The sequence below is a fragment of the Cherax quadricarinatus genome, chromosome 3, assembly GCF_038502225.1.
Source record: "Cherax quadricarinatus isolate ZL_2023a chromosome 3, ASM3850222v1, whole genome shotgun sequence".
In the NCBI taxonomy this organism is placed as follows: domain Eukaryota; kingdom Metazoa; phylum Arthropoda; class Malacostraca; order Decapoda; family Parastacidae; genus Cherax; species Cherax quadricarinatus.
In genome coordinates this window covers 38,564,886-38,587,385 of record NC_091294.1, presented here as the reverse complement: position 1 = coordinate 38,587,385, position 22,500 = coordinate 38,564,886, and the positions used below count along the sequence as shown (strand labels likewise).

The 22,500-nt window shown below is 45.4% G+C and overlaps 1 protein-coding gene across 4 annotated transcripts in view; it reads left to right on the top strand.

The window, feature by feature from the left end:
- The window catches only part of LOC128684057 (uncharacterized), a 513,285-nt gene that overhangs the window by 181,451 nt on the left and 309,334 nt on the right, over positions 1–22,500 (top strand). For 2 of the 4 annotated variants that reach the window (XM_070091274.1, XM_070091290.1), the window contains exons 3-5: positions 1,784–1,970; positions 11,376–11,477; positions 14,579–15,279. In XM_070091274.1, the coding sequence (XP_069947375.1) occupies positions 1,834–1,970; positions 11,376–11,477; positions 14,579–15,279 (940 nt within the window). In that variant the 5' untranslated portion in view covers positions 1,784–1,833. The remainder of the gene's footprint in view (positions 1–1,783; positions 1,971–11,375; positions 11,478–14,578; positions 15,280–22,500) is intronic. The other 2 variants (XM_070091283.1, XM_070091277.1) reach the window with 1 other exon arrangement.

The following is a 22,500-nucleotide window of genomic DNA, read 5'->3' as shown; positions in this document are numbered from 1 at the left end:
TATATATATATCTATATATATATATCTAGATATATATATATATATATATATCTATATATATATATATGTATATATATATATATATATATATATATATATATATATATATATATATATATATATATACCTTATAGTTATACTTTCTCCTGTTTCACGTACTGTTTGTTCAAAGTTGAACCGATCTATCGCGCCAAAAAAAATAATAATAAAAAATAAGCGCCTTCCGTATAAATCAAGTGTGTCTGAGAGTCACATGTTTGTATGAGAGAGGGTGAAGTTGGAGCCAACTGTGACCCAGAACCTTAATCAGGTTTAAATTTACATTTTTCCCCCCTCCTTTTCGTCGTGCACCAGTGACTGGTGTCAAATATGGAATAGCAGCATAACTGGCTCCGCTACCTAAACATGTTGATGATATTGGTATGTGATACCGAGAAATATATGTGTAAGACACGTGTGCAATACTTGTTTATCTCTGTTTCTGACATCAGAAGCCTACACAGTAGGTTCAACGTTTGAGACCAGAAGCCTACACAGTAGGTTCAACGTTTGAGACCGGAAGCCTACACAGTAGGTTCAACGTTTGAGACCAGAAGCCTACACAGTAGGTTCAACGTTTGAGACCGGAAGCCTACACAGTAGGCTTCTTCTGGTCTCAAACATTGTGAATCTGCTTCAGATTTAACGAAGCTAAGGAAGTGAGCATCTTCTGTCAAGGCTGAGGGACTGACTTCCTCAAAATTATCTCTCCACTTCTTCCACTCACTTCTGTATACATTCTCGGCGATGTAAAAAAAAAAAAAAACGATAAGTTGAAGAATGAGGCACCTGTGCAACATTTGGGAATCTTTACTGTGGAGTCGTTCCGTCAGCCAGGGGCTTCATCAGTCCAATACAGAGAAGAACGGTGTAAGGTGAGGATAAGCCTGAGTGAATCAGTCCCTCAGCCCGGGGTGGATGCATTCAGACTTGCGGAGGAAAGATTATTCTCCACTTCCCCGAGGAGATGAAAGAACATAAATACAAACAAATAAGAACGAGAGCTAATAACAAAATAGAAGAACAGGTGTATATATATATATATATATATACGTGTACATGCAAGTGTAATGTGACCTAAATGTGAGTAGAAGATGCCAATAATATTAATAATAATAATAATAATAATAATAATAATTTCTTCTTTTAACACACCGGCCGTATCCCACCGAGGCAGGGTGGCCCAAAAGGAAAAACGAAAGTTTCTCCTTTTACATTTAGTAATATATACAGGAGAAGAGGTTACTAGCCCCTTTCTCCCGGCATTTTAGTCGCCTCTTACGACACGCATGGCTTACGGAGGAAGAATTCTGTTCCACTTCCCCATGGAGGTAAGAGGAAATAAACAAGAACAAGAACTATTAAGAAAATAGAAGAAAACCCAGCGGGGTGTGTATATATATGCTTGTACACGTATGTATAGTGTGACCTAAGTGTAAGTAGAAGTAGCAAGACGTACCTGAAACCTTGCGCGTTTGTGAGACACAAAAATGAACACCAGCAATCCTACCATCATGTAAAACAATTACAGGCTTTCGTTTTACACTCACTTGGCAGGACGGTAGTACCTCCCTGGGCGGTTGCTGTCTACCAACCTACTACCTAGGAATAATAATAATAATAATAATAATAATAATAATAATAATAATAATAATAATAATAATAATAATAATAATAATTAATAATAATTATTAAAAAGAAATAATAATAATAATAACAATAATCTTTCTCCTTCTTGCTTCAGGGCAGGTACCACGGTCTCTGAGTGTCACTTGGACGCCCCTTGGCACCAGGATGTCCTCTACGTCCGTGGGCTTCCACCCTGTGGGCGTCCTGGGTGGAGGAGGAAGGAGGGAGAGCGGAGGGAGCGAAGGTAGTGATGACAGCAGCAGGAACAGTGGAGATGGAACACTGATGGACGATTCCACCAAGTGAGTGATAATATATATATATATATATATATATATATATATATATATATATATATATATATATATATATATATATATATATATATATTTATTTGTTTATTTATATATATAATTGAGTTCGATTTCTGGTATAATTGGTTATTGGTAGCGCCTGTTATACGCCTGGGGTCTGGTGATGAAGAGGCTGTATCTAGTACCATCTGTGAGGAGGCTGGTTGAGTGAGGGAGGAGGAGCAAGAGTGCTCTTATTAACTGACTGTGGTGGTGGTGGTGGTGGTGGTGGTGGTGGTGGTGGTGGTGGTGGTGGTGGTGGTGGTGGTGGTGGTGGTGGTGGTGGTGGTGGTGGTGGTGGTGGTGGTGGTGGTGGTTGTGATGGTAGTCGTGATGGTGCTGGTGGTTATTTGTGGTGATTTTGGCAGTGATTATTGATGACACTTCTGCTTGTTTAACCTGGCACTCCTGCTTGTACCCCTGGCATTCCTGCTTGTTCATCTGGCACTCCTGCTTGTACCCCTAGCACTCCTGCTTGTACCCCTGGCATTCCTGCTTGTTCATCTGGCACTCCTGCTTGTTCCTCTGGCACTCCTGCTTGTACCCCTGGTACTCCTGCTTGTACCCCTGGCACTCCTACTTGTACATCTGGCACTGGGAATATTCTACACTTCCTTATCTCTCCCTCTTGTAACTTTACAACGTGTAAGTTATGTTGGTGCGGACGCTAAGTGTTTCTGTTTATGTAAATATTCACGACACATTCTGATTGGCTGTGTCCAGTAGACTACTAACACTTGACTACCTTACCTCGAGTTTACCTGGAGAGGGTTTCGGGGGTCAACGCCCCCGCGGCCCGGTCTGAGACCAGACCTCATAGTGGATCAGGGTCTGATCAACCAGGCTGTTACTGCTTGCCGCACGCAAGGTGACGTACGAACCACAGCCCGGTTGGTCAGGTACTGACTTTAGGTGCCTGTCCAGTGCTTCTTGAAGACAGCAAGGGGTCTATTGGTAATCCCCCTTATGTATGTTGGGAGGCAATTGAACAGTCTTGGGCCCCGGACACTTATTGTGTTGTCTATCAGTGTACTCGTGGCGCCCCTTCTTTTCATCGGGGGAATGTTGCATCTCCTGCCAAGTCTTTTGTTTTCATATGGAGTGATTTTCGTGTGCAGGTTTGGTACCAATCCCTCCAGGACCTTCCAACTGTATATTATCATGTATCTCTCTCGCCTGCGTTCGAGGGAATAGAGATCAAGGACCTTCAACCGTTCCCATTAGTTTAGGAGCCTTATCGCACTTACGTGTGCCGTGAAAGTTCTTTGTACACCCTCCAGGTCTGCAATGTCGCCAGCCTTGAAGGGGGCCGTTAGTGTACAGCAGTATTCCAGCCTAGAGAGCACAACCGATTTGAAGAGAATCATCATGGGCTTGGCGTCCCTAGTTTTGAAGGTTCTAAACCATACCCCCGGCCGGGATTGAACCCGCGGTCACAGAGTCTCAAAACTCCAGCCCGTCGCATTAGCCACTAGACCAGCGGGTTCCATCCCGGCCGGGGGTATGGTTTGTTTGCAATCGTGTAATTACGATTTCTTGAGTCATTTTGAAGGTTCTCATTATCCATCCTATCATTTTCCTAGCAGATGAGGTAGATGCATTGTTGTGGTCTTTGAAGGTGAGATCCTCTGACATTATCACTCCCAGGTCCTTCACATTACTTTTCAGCTCTATTGTATGGTTAGAATTTGTGGTATACCCTGACACATTTTTAATTTCTTCAAGTTTTCCATATCTGAGTAGTTGAAATTTCTCCTCGTTGAACTTCACATTGTTCTGAGTGGCCCATTCGAAGATTTGGTTGATGTCCACTTGGAGTCTCGCAGTGTCTTCGATGGAGGTCACTGCCATGGTGATCCGGGTGTCATCCGCAAAGGAAGATACGGAGCTATGGCTAACATCTCTGTCTATGTCAGAAATTAAGATGAGGAATAGAATGGGAGCGAGTACTGTGCCTTGTGGAACAGAGCTTTTTACCGTGGCTGCCTGGGACTTTACTCTGTTTACTATTACTCTTTGTGTTCTATTTATCAGGAAGTTGTAGATCCATCTACCAACTTTACCACACATTTTGTGTGCTATTACACAATGGTCACGCTTGTCGAAAGCGTTTGCAAAGTCTGTGTATACTACATCTGCATTTTGTTTATCCTCTACAGCATCCAGGACCTTGTCATAGTGGTCCAGTAGCTGGGACAGACAGGAGCGACCTGCTCTAAACCCGTGTTGCCCTGGGCTGTGTAATTGATGGGTATCTAGGTGGTTGACTATCTTGCTTCTTAGAACCCTCTCAAAGATTTTTATGATATGGGATATTAGTGATATCTGTCTGTAGTTCTTAGCAATTTCTTTACTGCCACCTTTGTGGAGCGCAGCTATGTCTGTTGTTTTTAGTGTATGTGGGATGACCCCTGTGTCCATGTGTCCTTGGGGACATATTTTGACTGGCGCTGCCTCTAGTACTGTATTAGTCACTGTCTCTAGTACAGTGTAGTCACTGTCTCTAGTACAGTGTAGTCACTGTCTCTAGCACAGTGTAGTCACTGTCTCTAGTACAGTGTAGTCACTGTCTCTAGTACATTGTAGTCACTGTCTCTAGTACAGTGTAGTCACTGTCTCTAGTACAGTGTAGTCACTGTCTCTAGTACAGTGTAGTCACTGTCTCTAGTACAGTGTAGTCACTGTCTCTAGCACAGTGTAGTCACTGTCTCTAGTACAGTGTAGTCACTGTCTCTAGTACAGTGTAGTCACTGTCTCTAGCACAGTGTAGTCACTGTCTCTAGTACAGTGTAGTCACTGTCTCTAGTACAGTGTAGTCACTGTCTCTAGTACAGTGTAGTCACTGTCTCTAGTACAGTGTAGTCACTGTCTCTAGTACAGTGTAGTCACTGCGTCTAGTACAGTGTAGTCACTGTCTCTAGTACAGTGTAGTCACTGTCTCTAGTACAGTGTAGTCATTGTCTCTAGTACAGTGTAGTCACTGCGTCTAGTACAGTGTAGTTACTGTCTCTAGTACAGTGTAGTCACTGTCTCTAGTACAGTGTAGTCAATGTCTCTAGTACAGTGTAGTCACTGTCTCTAGTACAGTGTAGTCACTGTCTCTAGTACAGTGTAGTCACTGCGTCTAGTACAGTGTAGTCACTGTTTCTAGTACAGTGTAGTTTCTGTCTCTAGTACAGTGTAGTCACTGTCTCTAGTACAGTGTAGTCACTGCGTCTAGTACAGTGTAGTCACTGTCTCTAGCACAGTGTAGTCACTGCGTCTAGTACAGTGAAGTCACTGTCTCTAGTACAGTGTAGTCACTGTCTCTAGTACAGTGTAGTCACTGTCTCTAGTACAGTGCAGTCACTGTCTCTAGTACAGTGTAGTCACTGCGTCTAGTACAGTGTAGTCACTGTCTCTAGCAAAGTGTAGTCACTGCGTCTAGTACAGTGAAGTCACTGTCTCTAGTACAGTGTAGTCACTGTCTCTAGCACAGTGTAGTCACTGCGCCTAGTACAGTTAAGTCACTGTCTCTAGCACACTGTAGTCACTGCCTCTAGCACAGTGTAGTCACTGTCTCTAGCACAGTGTAGTCACTGTCTCTAGTACAGTGTAGTCACTGTATCTAGTACAGTGTAGTCACTGTCTCTAGTACAGTGTAGTCACTGTCTCTAGTACAGTGTAGTCACTGTCTCTAGAACATTGTAGTCAATGTCTCTAGCACAGTGTAGTCACTGTGTCTAGTACAGTGTAGTCACTGTGTCTAGTACAGTGTAGTCACTGTCTCTAGCACAGTGTAGTCACTGTCTCTAGTACAGTGTAGTCACTGTCTCTAGTACAGTGTAGTCACTGTCTCTAGTACAGTGTAGTCACTGTGTCTAGTACAGTGTAGTCACTGTCTCTAGTACAGTGTAGTCACTGTCTCTAGTACAGTGTAGTCACTGTCTCTAGTACAGTGTAGTCACTGTCTCTAGTACAGTGTAGTCACTGTCTCTAGTACAGTGTAGTCACTGTCTCTAGTACAGTGTAGTCACTGCGTCTAGTACAGTGAAGTCACTGTCTCTAGTACAGTGTAGTCACTGTCTCTAGTACAGTGTAGTCACTGTCTCTAGTACAGTGCAGTCACTGTCTCTAGTACAGTGTAGTCACTGCGTCTAGTACAGTGTAGTCACTGTCTCTAGCAAAGTGTAGTCACTGCGTCTAGTACAGTGAAGTCACTGTCTCTAGTACAGTGTAGTCACTGTCTCTAGCACAGTGTAGTCACTGCGCCTAGTACAGTTAAGTCACTGTCTCTAGCACACTGTAGTCACTGCCTCTAGCACAGTGTAGTCACTGTCTCTAGCACAGTGTAGTCACTGTCTCTAGTACAGTGTAGTCACTGTATCTAGTACAGTGTAGTCACTGTCTCTAGTACAGTGTAGTCACTGTCTCTAGTACAGTGTAGTCACTGTCTCTAGAACATTGTAGTCAATGTCTCTAGCACAGTGTAGTCACTGTGTCTAGTACAGTGTAGTCACTGTGTCTAGTACAGTGTAGTCACTATCTCTAGCACAGTGTAGTCACTGTCTCTAGTACAGTGTAGTCACTGTCTCTAGTACAGTGTAGTCACTGTCTCTAGTACAGTGTAGTCACTGTGTCTAGTACAGTGTAGTCACTGTCTCTAGTACAGTGTAGTCACTGTCTCTAGTACAGTGTAGTCACTGTCTCTAGTACAGTGTAGTCACTGTCTCTAGTACAGTGTAGTCACTGTCTCTAGTACAGTGTAGTCACTGTCTCTAGTACAGTGTAGTCACTGTCTCTAATATAGTATACACAATTACATAGAAAACATAAACAAGAGAAATAAACGATGTAAACAGAGAAAAATTTCTGTAAACATTGAGTTTGCTATACAATAAACCGAGTAAACTGAACATTTTAACTTTCTCTCTCTTTCTCTAAGAAAATAAGGAAGGAGGAACATTGCAGTAGGCCTACTGGTCCATACTTGGCAAGTCCTCCTCAAACCTAAACCCACTAACAGGAATATTCAACCAACACATTGTCAATGCTACCCAAGGAATAAGCTTTAGTAACACTATTAACTCAAGTTTAAATACCACACAGATCCAACCTCTCTTTCATGTTTTTCTCTAACCTATATTTGGAGCTGTCCAAGATGTTAGCTTCAATAACCCTGTTAGGCAGACTGTTCCACTCATCAACTACTCCGTTTCCAAACCAGTTCTTTCCTATATCCTTTCTAAATCTAAACTTATCTATTTTGAATCCATTATTTTGAGTTCTTTCTTGAGGGGTTATCTTCATAATTTTGCCTCCCTTATGCCCATCTTCCACTTACATACTTTAATTAAGTCTCCTCTTATTCTACTTCTCACAGGAGAACATACGTTAAGGGATTTCAACCTTTCATCGTATGTAAGATTTCTTATGCAATGGATTAATTTTGTCATTCTTCTCTAAGTGTTCTCTTTCTGATCACTACGTGAGCTTGTCTAAATTCTCCTGTAGTTCAGTAGCATCTTCCTCTGAATCAATTATCCTGTGTGTTTTTGTGTCGTCAACGAATTTGCTCACATAACTTGTTATTCCCTCGCCCTGGTCATTATTATATGTTTTGAACAACAATGGGTCTAAAACTGATCCTTGTGGGACGACACTTGTGACTGATCCCCACTCAGATATCCCCACATTTACGTAGTCTCTCTCTGCTTCTTGTTGGGTACCCATGTCTTGATCCATGACTGGATGTAATCCCCAATACCATGAGCTGCTACTTTCTTTAATAGTCTTTTGTGTGGTTCCCTGTTAAAAGCTCTATTAAAACACAAACAAATATCGTATTCTTTATCGTGGTCAACTACCTCAAATGCTGTATTAAAAAACCCAGTAAATTAGAGTTATAAATAAAGAATTGATGTCGAATGGACTGGCTGGAAAAGACAGTGGTGGTCTACTGTAGTCCTGGAAGCTTGAGCATCTCGATAACAAAAACTCTGCTGCACGTGAATAAACTATTATATGAAGTAACAGTGATATCTGCAATGATGTAACTACATCAATGAGGTCTGACAATGACCCAGCCTGACCTCTGTGATCTATGATGTAACTACTATAGTGAGGTCAGACAATGACCTACTGTGACCTTTGTAATCCTGTTCGTCTGCTCACAGGATAAGCTGCGGATGCACAATAAATCAGGCGCTCAGACGGCGCAATATATATATACATGTACATTGCTTTTTGCAGGATGTGGAAAAAAGTTATATTTAATGGAGAGATAAATCTTTTTCCCATGAACCATCCGGAAGCAGCACTACACTGACTGTACATGGACAGCACTACACTGACTCTGCATGGGCAGTACTACACTGACTGTGCATGGGCAGAACTACACTGACTGTACATGGACAGCACTACACTGACTCTGCATGGGCAGTACTACACTGACTGTGCATGGGCAGAACTACACTGACTGTACATGGGCAGCACTACACTGACTGTGCATGGGCAGTACTACACTGACTGTGCATGGGCAGAACTACACTGACTGTACATGGGCAGCACTACACTGACTGTACATGGGCATTACTACACTGACTGTGCATGGACAGTACTACACTGACTGTGCATGGGCAGTACTACACTGACTGTGCATGGGCAGTACTACACTGACTGTGCATGGGCAGTACTACACTGACTGTGCATGGGCAGTACTACACTGACTGTGCATGGGCAGTACTACACTGACTGTACATGGGCAGAACTACACTGACTGTACATGGGCAGCACTACACTGACTGTACATGGGCAGCACTACACTGACTGTGCATGGGCAGTACTATAGTGACTGTACATGGGCAGTACTACACTGACTGTACATGGACAGTACTACACTGACTGTACATGGGCAGTACTACACTGACTGTACATGGGCAGCACTACACTGACTGTACATGGGCAGCACTACACTGACTGTGCATGGGCAGTACTATAGTGACTGTACATGGGCAGTACTACACTGACTGTACATGGGCAGTACTACACTGACTGTACATGGGCAGTACTACACTGACTGTACAGGGGCAGTACTACACTGACTGTACATGGGCAGTACTACACTGACTGTACATGGGCAGCACTACACTGACTGTACATGGGCAGTACTACACTGACTGTACATGGGGTAATCAGTACCTAATTTTCTGTACATAGTTCTACTGTCTTCAAGTTATGTCCTGGAATTTGTATTGATAAAGCCACTGGATGGCGAAACGTCTACAATAAAGATACCCAGATGTTGCACATGTGTCTTAATTTCATCGTGAGCAGTAATACACAGACTATACATGGGCAGCACTACACTGGCTGCACATGGGCAGCACTACACTGACTGTATATGGGCAGTACTATACTGACTGTTTAAGGGCAGCACAACACTGACTGTACATGGGCAGTGCTACACTGACTGTACATGGGCAGCACTACACTGACTGTACATGGGCAGCACTACACTGACTGTACATGGGCAGCACTATACTGACTGTACATGGGCAGTACTATACTGACTGTACATGGGCAGCATAACACTGACTGTACATGGGCAGCACAACACTGACTGTACATGGGCAGCACTACACTGACTGTACATGGGCAGCACTACACTGACTGTACATGGGCAGCACTATACTGACTGTACATGGGCAGTACTATACTGACTGTACATGGGCAGTACTATACTGACTGTACATGGGCAGCACTATACTGACTGTACATGGGCAGCACTATACTGACTGTACATGGGCAGTACTATACTGACTGTACATGGGCAGCACTATACTGACTGTACATAGGCAGCACTATACTGGCTGTACATGGGCAGCACTATACTGACTGTACATAGGCAGCACTATACTGACTGTACATGGGCAGCACTATACTGACTGTACATAGGCAGCACTATACTGACTGTACATGGGCAGTACTACACTGACTGTACATAGGCAGCACTATACTGACTGTACATAGGCAGCACTACACTGACTGTACATAGGCAGCACTACACTGACTGTACATGGGCAGCACTACAATGACTGTACATGGGCAGCACTACAATGACTTTACATGGGCAGCACTACACTGACTGTACATGGGCAGCACTACAATGACTTTACATGGGCAGCACTACACTGACTGTACATGGGCAGCACTACACTGACTGTGCATGGACAGCACTACACTGACTGTACATGGGCAGTACTACACTGACTTTACATGGGCAGCACTACACTGACTGTACATGGGCAGCACTACACTGACTGTACATGGACAGTACTACACTGACTGTACATGGGCAGCACTACACTGACTGTACATGGGCAGCACTACACTGACTGTACATGGGCAGCACTACACTGACTGTACATGGACAGCACTACACTGACTGTACATGGGCAGTACTACACTGACTGTACATGAGGAGCACTACACTGGCTGTACATTGGTAGCACTACACTGTACATGGGCAGTACTACACTGGCTGTACATGGGCAGCACTACACTGACTGTACATTGGTAGCACTACACTGTACATGGGCAGTACTACACTGACTGTACATGGGCAGTACTGCACTGACTGTACATGGGCAGTACTGCACTGACTGTACATGGGCACCACTACACTGACTGTACATGGGCAGCACTACACTGACTGTACATGGGCAGCACTACACTGGCTGTACATGGGCAGCACTACACTGACTGTACATTGGCAGCACTACACTGACTGTACATGGGCAGTACTGCACTGACTGTACATGGGCACCACTACACTGACTGTACATGGGCACCACTACACTGACTGTACATGGGCAGCACTACACTGACTGTACATGGGCAGCACTACACTGGCTGTACATGGGCAGCACTACACTGTACATGGGCAGTACTACACTGACTGTACATGGGCACCACTACACTGACTGTACATGGGCACCACTACACTGACTGTACATGGGCAGCACTACACTGACTGTACATGGGCAGCACTACACTGGCTGTACATGGGCAGCACTACACTGACTGTACATTGGCAGCACTACACTGACTGTACATGGGCAGTACTGCACTGACTGTACATGGGCACCACTACACTGACTGTACATGGGCAGTGCTAGACTGTACATGGGCAGCACTACACTGATTTAATGAACAAATGACTGTTTCTAACGCGAACTCCGCACCTACTGTCAGATCTCGTCACCTACTTTCGCCTTCTCTAACCTTTCGTCACCTACTGTCATAATGCTGTGTCCTGCTGCCACTTCTTGTCACCTAGCATCGCCTAGTGTTACCATCTATCACCTGCCGCAGGTACGGTGTGTACAGTAGCCGCAGCTACGCCGCAAGCCGGGGCTTCAGACGAGCCTCAGGTGGTGATCACCACCACCTGGCCCACCCGGTCCCTCCCCCAAGGTGAGTCAGTCTCTTTTTAGGTGAGTGTGCGTATTAATATATTATAATTATAATAACGGGAAAGCGCTAAAACAGTAGGGATTATACATTTCGTGATGAATTGTTGACTTTCAGACGGGATTCAAGATAGTTCACTGCCGGGTCATGACACTCTGTACTGCCGGGTCATGACACCGTGAACTGACGGGAACATGACACCGTGTACTGCCGAGTCATGACGCCTTGTACTGCCGGGTCATGACACCGTGTACTGCCGGGTCGTCACTCCGTGTACTGCCGGGCCATGACACAGTGTACTGCTGGGTCATGACACCGTGTACTGCCGGGTTATGACACCATGCACTGCCTGGTCATGACACCGTGTACTACAGGTAATGACATCGTGTACTGCCTGGTCATGACACCGTGTACTGCCAGGTCATGATACATTGTACTGCCTGGTTATGACACCGTGTACTGCCGTGTCATGACACCGTGTACTGCTGGGTCATTACACCGTGTAGTGACTGGTCATGACACCGAGTACTGACTAATCATGACACCATGTACTGCCGGATCATGACACCGTGTACTGCTTGATCATAACACCGTGTGCTGCCTGGTCATAACACCGTGTACTGCCTGGTCATGACACCGTGTACTGCCTGGTCATAACACCGTGTACTGCCTGGTCATAACACCGTGTACTGCCGGATCATGACACCGTGTACTGCCTGTCATAACACCGTGTACTGCCTCGTCATAACACAGTGTACTGCCTGGTCATGACACAATGTACTGCCTGGTCATGACACCGTGTACTGTCTGGTCATGACACCGTGTACTGTCGGGTCATGATACCGTGTACTGTTGGGTCATGACACCGTGTAGTGACTGGTCATGACACCGTCTACTGCCTGGTCATGACACCGTGTACTGTCGGGTCATGATACCGTGTACTGTTGGGTCATGACACCGTGTACTGCCTGGTCATGACACCATGTACTGCCGGGTTATGACACCGTGTACTGTCTGGTCATGGCACCGTGTACTGCCGGGTCATGACACCGTGTACTGCCGGGTCATGACACCGTGTACTGCTGGGTCATGACACCGTGTACTGCCTGGTTATGACACCGTACACTGTCTGTTCACGACACCGTGTACTGCCAGGTAATGACACCGTGTACTGCCTGGTCATGACACAGTGTACTGCCGGGTCATGATACATTGTACTGCCTGGTCATGACACCGTGTACTGCCGTGTCATGACACCGTGTACTTCTGGGTCATGACACCGTGTACTGCAGGGTCATGACACCGTGTACTGCCGGGTCATGACACCGTGTACTGCCGGGTCATGACACCGTGTACTGCCGGGTCATGGCACCGTGTACTGACGGGTCATGACACCGTGTACTGCCGGGTCATGACACCGTGTACTGCCGGGTCATGAGACCTGTACTGCCTGGTCATGACACCGTGTACTGCCGGGTCATGACACCTGTACTGCCGGGTCATGACACCGCGTACTGCCGGGTCATGAGACCTGTACTGCCGGGTCATGACACCGTGTACTGCCGGGTCGTGACACCGTGTACTGCCGGGTCATGGCACCGTGTACTGCCGGGTCGTGACACCGTGTACTGCCGGGTCATGACACCGTGTACTGCCGGGTCATGACACCGTGTACTGCCGGGTCATGACACCGTGTACTGCCGGGTCGTGACACCGTGTACTGCCGGGTCATGACACCGTGTACTGCCGGGTCATGACACCGTGTACTGCCGGGTCATGACACCGTGTACTGCCGGGTCATGATACCGTGTACTGCCGGGTCATGACACCGTGTACTGCCGGGTCATGACACCGTGTACTGCCGGGTCATGACACCGTGTACTGCCGGGTCATGACACCGTGTACTGCCGGGTCATGACACCGTGTACTGCTAAACAATCTTTAAAACTTGATCAAGTGAGCGAAAAGTGTAAATAAACGTCTTCTCTTGCTGTCTTTGTTTAATTTACTTGTCGGCTACGCCACACTCTAACATTATATTATACTGAGAAGACGTTTCGCTCACCAGGGTGGTGGGTGAAACGTCTTCACAGTGAATTACAAAAAAATGCATAATGTGTATTATTCACATACATGTGAATAATACACCAATATACAAGATAATACCGTGGTTTAACTGTTTGTGTATACATAATACTGTGGTTTAACTGCTTGTATATACATAACACTGTGGTTTAACTGTTTGTGTATACATAATACTGTGGTTTAACTGCTTGTATATACATAACACTGTGGTTTAACTGTTTGTGTATACATAACACTGTGGTTTAACTGCTTGTGTATACATAACACTGTGGTTTAACTGCTTGTGTATACATAATACTGTGGTTTAACTGCTTGTATATACATAACACTGTGGTTTAACTGTTTGTGTATACATAACACTGTGGTTTAACCTGCTTGTGTATACATAATACTGTGGTTTAACTGCTTGTATATACATAACACTGTGGTTTAACTGTTTGTGTATACATAACACTGTGGTTTAACCTGCTTGTGTATACATAACACTGTGGTTTAACTGCTTGTATATACATAACACTGTGGTTTAACTGTTTGTGTATACATAACACTCTGGTTTAGCCTGCTTGTGAATGCATAACACTGTGGTATATCCTTCTTGTATGTACATAACACTGTGGTTTAACCTGCTTGTGTATACATAGCACTGTGGATTAACTGCATGTGTATACATAACACTGGTTTAACCTGCTTGTGAATAAATAACACTGTGGTTTAGCCTGCTTGTGAATACATAACACTGTGGTTTAACCTGCTTCTGTATGCATAACAGTGGTTTAACCTGTTACTGTATACATAACAGTGTGGTTTAACCTGCTTGTATATAAATAACACTGGTTTAACCTACTTGTATGTACATAACACTGTGGTTTAACCTGCTTGTATGCACATAACACTGTGGTTTAACCTGCTTGTATATACATAACACTGGTTTAACCTGCTTGTATATACATAACACTGTGGTTTAACCTGCTTGAATATACATAACACTGTATAATCACTACATGTACTTGTTCCTGTAGGACGAGAGGAGGGTCATCTACTCTGGGGGCGGCGCCCTCGGCTCCTCCCTTCTCCAGTGGGGTCATCAGGTCCTCGTCAGAGATATACATCATGTCGTCGACATTCGTTCCGTCTAGGGGAATCCTGAAGTCCTCCTCAGGCCTTCTGAAGTCATCCTCGGGCATCCTGAAGTCTTCCTCGGGCATCCTGAAGTCTTCCTCGGGCATCCTGAAGTCTTCCCACTTAGGCAGTCCCCTATCGAGGTCTTGCTCAGGGGGGACACTGGCATCCACCAACCGTGTCAACTTCGTCAACACAGCCACTAGCAGCGAAGGCCCTCCACCTCCTCCTTCTCCTCCTGCTTCTGCTTCTTCTGCCACGTCGACGCCTCCGACAGAGACGTTTTCCCCCGGTATGTGTGTAGCGCCACTGGCTAGCTCTTCTGTCACGTCCAAGGTAGTCGTATCTATGTCAGCAGCAAACGGCCAGAACCCCTGGCCAGCTACACCTCAGCCTGTAGCAGTAGGAGTTTCTATCACCGCAGCCACTTCTTCTTCTCCTTCCCCTCCTCCTCTTCCTACTTCTGGTGCTTTTCCTTCTGCTGCTTCGTTGGTGTCTTCGTCAGCATCTGCGCAAACTTCCTCTCCTCCTGCGCCTCCTGGGACACCACCACCTGTTCCTCCCCCCAGAGCACGTTATCAGCACACACCACCGGCAAGAGGTGAGTACTACTAAACAAACAACTGATTTATATATATATATATATATATATATATATATATATATATATATATATATATATATATATATATATATATATATGTATGTATGTATGTATATATATATATATATTATTATCACACTGGCCGATTCCCACCAAGGCAGGATGGCCCTAAAAAGAAAAACTTTCACCATCATTCACTCCATCACTGTCTTGCCAGAAGGGTGCTTTACACTACAGTTTTTAAACTGCAACATTAACACCCCTCCTTCAGAGTGCAGGCACTGTACTTCCCATCTCCAGGACTCAAGTCCGGCCTGCCGGTTTCCCTGAACCCCTTCATAAATGTTACTTTGCTCACACTCCAACAGCACGTCAATTATTAAAAACCATTTGTCTCCATTCACTCCTATCAGACACGCTCACGCAAGCCTGCTGGAAGTCCAAGCCCCTCGCACACAAAACCTCCTTTACCCCCTCCCTCCAACCTTTCCTAGGCCGACCCGTACCCCGCCTTCCTTCCACTACAGACTGATACACTCTTGAAGTCATTCTGTTTCGCTCCATTCTCTCTACATGTCCGAACCACCTCAACAACCCTTCCTCAGCCCTCTGGACAACAGTTTTGGTAATCCCGCACCTCCTCCTAACTTCCAAACTACGAATTCTCTGCATCATATTCACACCACACATTGCCCTCAGACATGACATCTCCACTGCCTCCAGCCTTCTCCTCGCTGCAACATTCATCACCAATGCTTCACACCCATATAAGAGCGTTGGTAAAACTATACTCTCATACATTCCCCTCTTTGCCTCCAAGGACAAAGTTCTTTGTCTCCACAGACTCCTAAGTGCACCACTCACCCTTTTCCCCTCATCAATTCTATGATTCACCTCATCTTTCATAGACCCATCCGCTGACACGTCCACTCCCAAATATCTGAATACATTCTCCTCCTCCATATTCTCTCCCTCCAATCTGATATCCAATCTTTCATCACCTAATCTTTTTGTTATCCTCATAACCTTACTCTTTCCTGTATTCACTTTTAATTTTCTTCTTTTGCATACCCTACCAAATTCATCCACCAATCTCTGCAACTTCTCTTCAGAATCTCCCAAGAGCACAGTGTCATCAGCAAAGAACAACTGTGACAACTCCCACTTTGTGTGTGATTCTTTATCTTTTAACTCCACGCCTCTTGCCAAGACCCTCGCATTTACTTCTCTTACAACCCCATCTATAAATATATTAAACAACCACGGTGACATCACACATCCTTGTCTAAGGCCTACTTTTACTGGGAAATAATTTCCCTCTTTCCTACATACTATATATATATATATATATATATATATATATATATATATATATATATATATATATATATATATATATATATATATATATATATAATGTTACATGGCTAATATAAGCAAATAACACGCTATATATTAAAGAACTTCAGCAGACTGCTAGCCCAGTAAAACTGAGAGTGATGTATATCTTAGGTAAGTGAAATATACAATAAGAAGTTCTAGCATTGTACCACTGTAGGATGTACACACTCAGTGTTGAAGAATGGAACACCTACACTGTGTAACACTAAGATCAAATAACATTGCAGTACTGGCGTTCAGTGCCTCGGACACCGAACACTCTCTTCTAATAGAGCTGATAAAACCTCTGGTTGGCTAAGCATCTTCAGAGAATGGTTCTCAGGTGTTGCACAAGTGTCTGTGATCAAACAAAAATATGGGAGTGTAATGCTCTCGCTGATACACAAACATTGATTTATAAATGCCACAAGAATAAGTTTAATTACAATGTATGTGAGCCTAACTAATATACACCAGTCATTAACACCCCGAGAAGGTTAGGACAACACTAGTAGTGGATACTTGACTAACATGTGTCTTACCTTACCGTCAAGGGATTCTTTATCGTCAACAACATCTGTCTGATGTATATCTAACATCTGATGTATATCGTCTGATACATGCACGACTCCATCTTCTTATTTCTCCTCCGTTCATCCATACATTATACACTAGTGATTAATTAGTTGAAACTTATGAATAACCAGCGTAATCATGTGTGTGTGTTTGTGTGTGTGTGTGTGTGTGTGTGTGTGTGTGTGTGTGTGTGTGTGTGTGTGTGTGTGTGTGTTTACCGTGGCAATGTGCTTCCATTCCAGTGTAATATTTTCATAACATATCGATCCATTTTCCGTGTTTATTTCTTCATGTAACAACTAAAGAGTGAAAATACACTTCACGTGCGTTTACTCCATTCAGTCACCAGAGGATTTAAAGTGACAGGTTACTGCAGTATAACAGTGCCAACATCGTCCAGATGTTGGCTGGACCTATGTGATGTTGGTACTTGTGATGGTATTAGTGGTAGTGTTTGTAGTTGTGATGGTATGGGTGGTGTTGGTAGTTTTGATCGTATTGGTGGTGGTGATGGTATTAGTGGTGGTGTTGGTGGTAATGATGGTATTAGTGGTGGTGTTGCTAGTAGTGATGGTATTAGTGATGCTGTTGGTGGTAGTGATGGTATTAGTGGTGGAGTTGGTGGTAGTGATGGTATTAGTGGTGGTGTTGGTAGTTGTGATGGTATTAGTGGTAGTGATGGTAGATGTGATGGTATTAATGGTGGTGTTGGTGGTAGTGATGGTATTAGTGATGCTGTTGGTGGTAGTGATGGTATTAGTGGTGGAGTTGGTGATAGTGATGGTATTAGTGATGCTGTTGGTGGTAGTGATGGTATTAGTGGTGGTGTTGGTAGTTGTGATGGTATTAGTGGTAGTGATGGTAGATGTGATGGTATTAATGGTGGTGTTGGTGGTAGTGATGGTATTAGTGGTGGAGTTGGTGGTAATGATGGTATTAGTGGTTGTGTTGCTACTAGTGATGGTATTAGTGATGCTGTTGGTGGTAGTGATGGTATTAGTGGTGGAGTTGGTGGTAGTGTTGGTATTAGTGGTGGTGCTGGTAGTTTTGATGGTATTGGTGGTGTTGGTAGTTGTGATCATATTGGTGGTGTTGGTGGTGGTGATGGTGATGGTATGAGTGTGGTGTTGGTAGTAATGATGGTATTAGTGGTGGTGCTGGTAGTTTTGATGGTATTGGTGGTGTTGGTAGTTGTGATCATATTGGTGGTGTTGGTGGTGGTGATGGTGATGGTATTAGTGTGGTGTTGGTAGTAATGATGGTATTAGTGGTGGAGTTGGTGGTAGTGATGGTATTAGTGGTGGTGCTGGTGGTAGTGATGATATTAGTGGTGGAGCTGGTGGTAGTAATGCTACTAGTGGTGGTGCTGGTGGTGGCGATGGTATTAGTGGTGGTGCTGGTGGTGGTGATGGTATTAGTGGTGGTGTTGGTGGTAGTGATGGTATTAATAGTGGACCTGGTGGTAGTGATGGTATTAGTGGTGGCGCTGGTAGTAGTGATGGTTTTAGTGGTGGTGTTGGCGGTAGTGATGGTATTAGTAGTGGTGTTGGTGGTAGTGATGGTATTAGTGGTGGTGCTGGTGGTAGTGATGGTATTAGTGATGGTGTTGGTAGTGGTGATGGTATTAGTGGTGGTGTAGGTGGTAGTGATGGTATAAGTGGTGGTGTTGGTAGTAGTGATGGTATTAGTGGTGGTGTTGGTGGTGGTGATGGTATTAGTGGTGGTGTTGGTGGTGGTGATGGTATTAGTGGTGGTACAGGTGGAAGTGATGGTATTAATGGTGGTGTTGGTGGTAGTGATGGTATTAGTGGTGGTGTTGGTGGTGGTGATGGTATTAGTGGTGGTGTTGGTGGTGGTGATGGTATTAGTGGTGGTACAGGTGGAAGTGATGGTATTAATGGTGGTGTTGGTGGTAGTGATGGTATTAATGGTGGTGTTGGTGGTAGTGATGATATTAATGGTGGTGTTGGTGGTAGTGATGGTATTAATGGTGGTGTTGGTGGTAGTGATGATATTAATGGTGGTGTTGGTGGTAGTGATGGTATTAATGGTGGTGTTGGTGGTAGTGATGGTATTAATGGTGGTGTTGGTGGTAGTGATGGTATTAATGGTGGTGTTGGTGGTAGTGATGATATTAATGGTGGTGTTGGTGGTAGTGATGGTATTAATGGTGGTGTTGGTGGTAGTGATGATATTAATGGTGGTGTTGGTGGTAGTGATGGTATTAATGGTGGTGTTGGTGGTGGTGATGTTATTAGTGGTGGTGCAGGTGGAAGTGATGGTATTAATGGTGGTGTTGGTGGTAGTGATGGTATTAATGGTGGTGTTGGTGGTAGTGATGGTATTAATGGTGGTGGTGATGTTATTAGTGGTGGTGCAGGTGGAAGTGATGGTATTAGTAGCGGTGTTGGTATTAGTGATGGTACTGTTCCGACAACTACTAGTGAACTCTGACATACACAGCTACAAAAATATATGAGAACTTCTCCCAAATGACCACTAAGAGCAATAACCTTAAAAGCCTCACTTAGTTAAAGAGATTAAAGAAGAGAGAGAGAGAGAGAGGAAGAACGAATATTACTCACATGTTGCTGCATCAGACATGATTACATACGAGACTATCATATGAAACTTACACCTACACACACACACACACACACACACACACACACACACACACACACACACACACACACACACACACACACACACACACACACACACAGTCATAGCACTTACAGAAACAAAATGAACGGAGATTATAACACATGGGATCTTCCCATTAGGACATCAAATTCCGAGGAAAGACAGGAAGAATAGTGGAGAAGCATCAATAGTAATAATAAACCAGAGAAGAGGAGAGTGAAATTTTTGCATACTAGACGCAGCGGGACCTAGGTTGGTGACAGCAGTGATACACAACCCGTTACCAAATAACAGGTGACCAAGACAAGAGTAATGTGTCAATAGCAACAAAGTAATGGTGAATACCAGGGTGGAGAGTTCATATATGGCCAGTGTAAAGCTGCTAATCGTGGTTATCCTAAACTACAGGAGAAAGACAAGAACTGGTATGTACACAGTGGACTGGAAACATGGAGAACTAGGATGAGGATGGTGGTGGTAGTTGTTGTGGTAGTGGTGATGGTGGTGGTAGAGGTGTTGGTGGTGGTGATGGTGGTGGTAGTGGTGGTGGTAGTGGTGGTGGTAGTGGTAGTGGTGGTGGTGGTAGTAGTGGTGATATTGGTGGTAGTGGTGGTGGAAGTGGTGAAGGTGGTGGTAGTGGTGGTGGTAGTGGTGGTGGTAGTGGTAGTGGTGGTGGTGGTGCTGGTTGTGGTAGTAGTGGTGATAGTGGTGGTAGTTGTTGTGGTAGTGGTGATGGTGGTGGTAGTGGTGTTGGTGGTGGTGATGGTGGTGGTAGTGGTGGTGGTAGTGGTGGTGGTAGTGGTAGTGGTGGTGGTGGTGGTAGTAGTGGTGGTAGTGGTGGTTGTAGTGGTAGTGGTGGTGGTAGTGGTGATGGTGGTGGTAGTAGTGGTGGTAATGGAGTGGTGATGGTGGTGGTAGTGGTGATGGTGGTGGTGGTGGTGGCGGTAGTGGTGATGATGGTGGTGGTGATGGTTGTGGTAGCGGTGGTAGTGGTGGTGGTAGTGGTAGTGGTGGTGGTAGTGATGATGGTGGTGGTAGTAGTAGTGGTAGTGGTGTGGTGATGGTGGTGGTAGTGGTGATGGTGGTGGTGGTGGTGGTGGCAGTAGTGGTGATGGTGGTGGCGGTGATGGTGGTGGTGATGGTGGTGGTAGTGGTGGTGGTAGTGGTGGTGGTAGTGGTAGTGGTGGTGGTGGTGGTAGCGGTGGTAGTGGTGGTGGTAGTGGTGAAGATGGTGGTAGTGGTGGTGGTAGTGGTGGCGGTAGTGGTGGTGGTGGTAGTGGTGGTGGTAGTGGTGATGGTGGTGGTAGTGGTGATGGTGGTGGCAGTGGTGATGGTGGTGGTAGTGGTGGTGGTGGTGGTAGCGGTGGTAGTGGTGGTGGTAGTGGTGATGGTGGTGGTAGTAGTGGTGGTAGTGGAGTGGTGATGGTGGTGGTAGTGGTGATGGTGGTGGTGGTGGTGGCGGTAGTGGTGATGATGGTGGTGGTGATGGTGGTGGTAGCGGTGGTAGTGGTGGTGGTAGTGGTAGTGGTGGTGGTAGTGGTGATGGTGGTGGTAGTAGTGGTGGTAGTGGTGTGGTGATGGTGGTGGTAGTGGTGATGGTGGTGGTGGTGGTGGTGGTGGTGGTGGTGGTGGCAGTAGTGGTGATGGTGGTGGCAGTGATGGTGGTGGTGATGGTGGTGGTAGTGGTGGTGGTAGTGGTGGTGGTAGTGGTAGTGGTGGTGGTGGTGGTGGTGGTGGTAGTGGTGGTGGTAGCGGTGGTAGTGGTGGTAGTGGTGAAGGTGGTGGTAGTGGTGGTGGTAGTGGTGGTGGTAGTGGTGGTGGTAGTGGTGGTGGTGGTAGTGGTGGTGGTAGTGGTGATGGTGGTGGTAGTGGTGATGGTGGTGGTAGTGGTGATGGTGGTGGTAGTGGTGGTGGTAGTGGTGGTGTTAGGGGTGATGGTAGTGGTGGTAGTGGTGGTGGTAGTGGTGAAGGTGGTGGTAGTGGTGGTGGTAGTGGTGGTGGTAGTGGTGGTGGTAGTGGTGGTGGCAGTGGTTGTGGTAGTGGTGATGGTGGTGGTAGTAGTGGTGGTAGTGGTGTGGTGATGGTGGTGGTAGTGGTGATGGTCCTGGTGGTGGTAGCGGTAGTGGTGATGGTGGTAATGGTAGTAGTAGTAGTAGTAGTAGTGGTGGTAGTGGTAATGGTAGTAGTGATGGTGGTAGTGGTAGTAGTGGTGGTGGTGGGGCTGCTGTTGCTGTTACCTGTGTTACTGTTGCTACTGCTCTGTTGTTGTTGTTACTGTTACTATTTCTGCTGTTGTTGTTGTTTTTACCACTGTTGTTGTTCTTGTTGTTACCGCTGTTTCTGTTGCTACTGTTGTTGATGTTGTTGTTGTTGTTGTTCCTTTGCTGCTACTCCGACTTTTACTGTTGCTTGTTTATGGCTCCTGTTGCCCCTGTTGTTGCTGTCGCTTCCTGCTGTTGACATCGTTGCTCTGTTGTTCTGTGTTATTGCTCTTTCTCTTTTTCTTCAAATTTCTTATCTTATTCACTTTCTACCCGGTCAACCTTCCTTCACAGACACCATCACTGTCACCACCGTCACCATCACCATCACTGTCACCACCGTCACCATCACCAT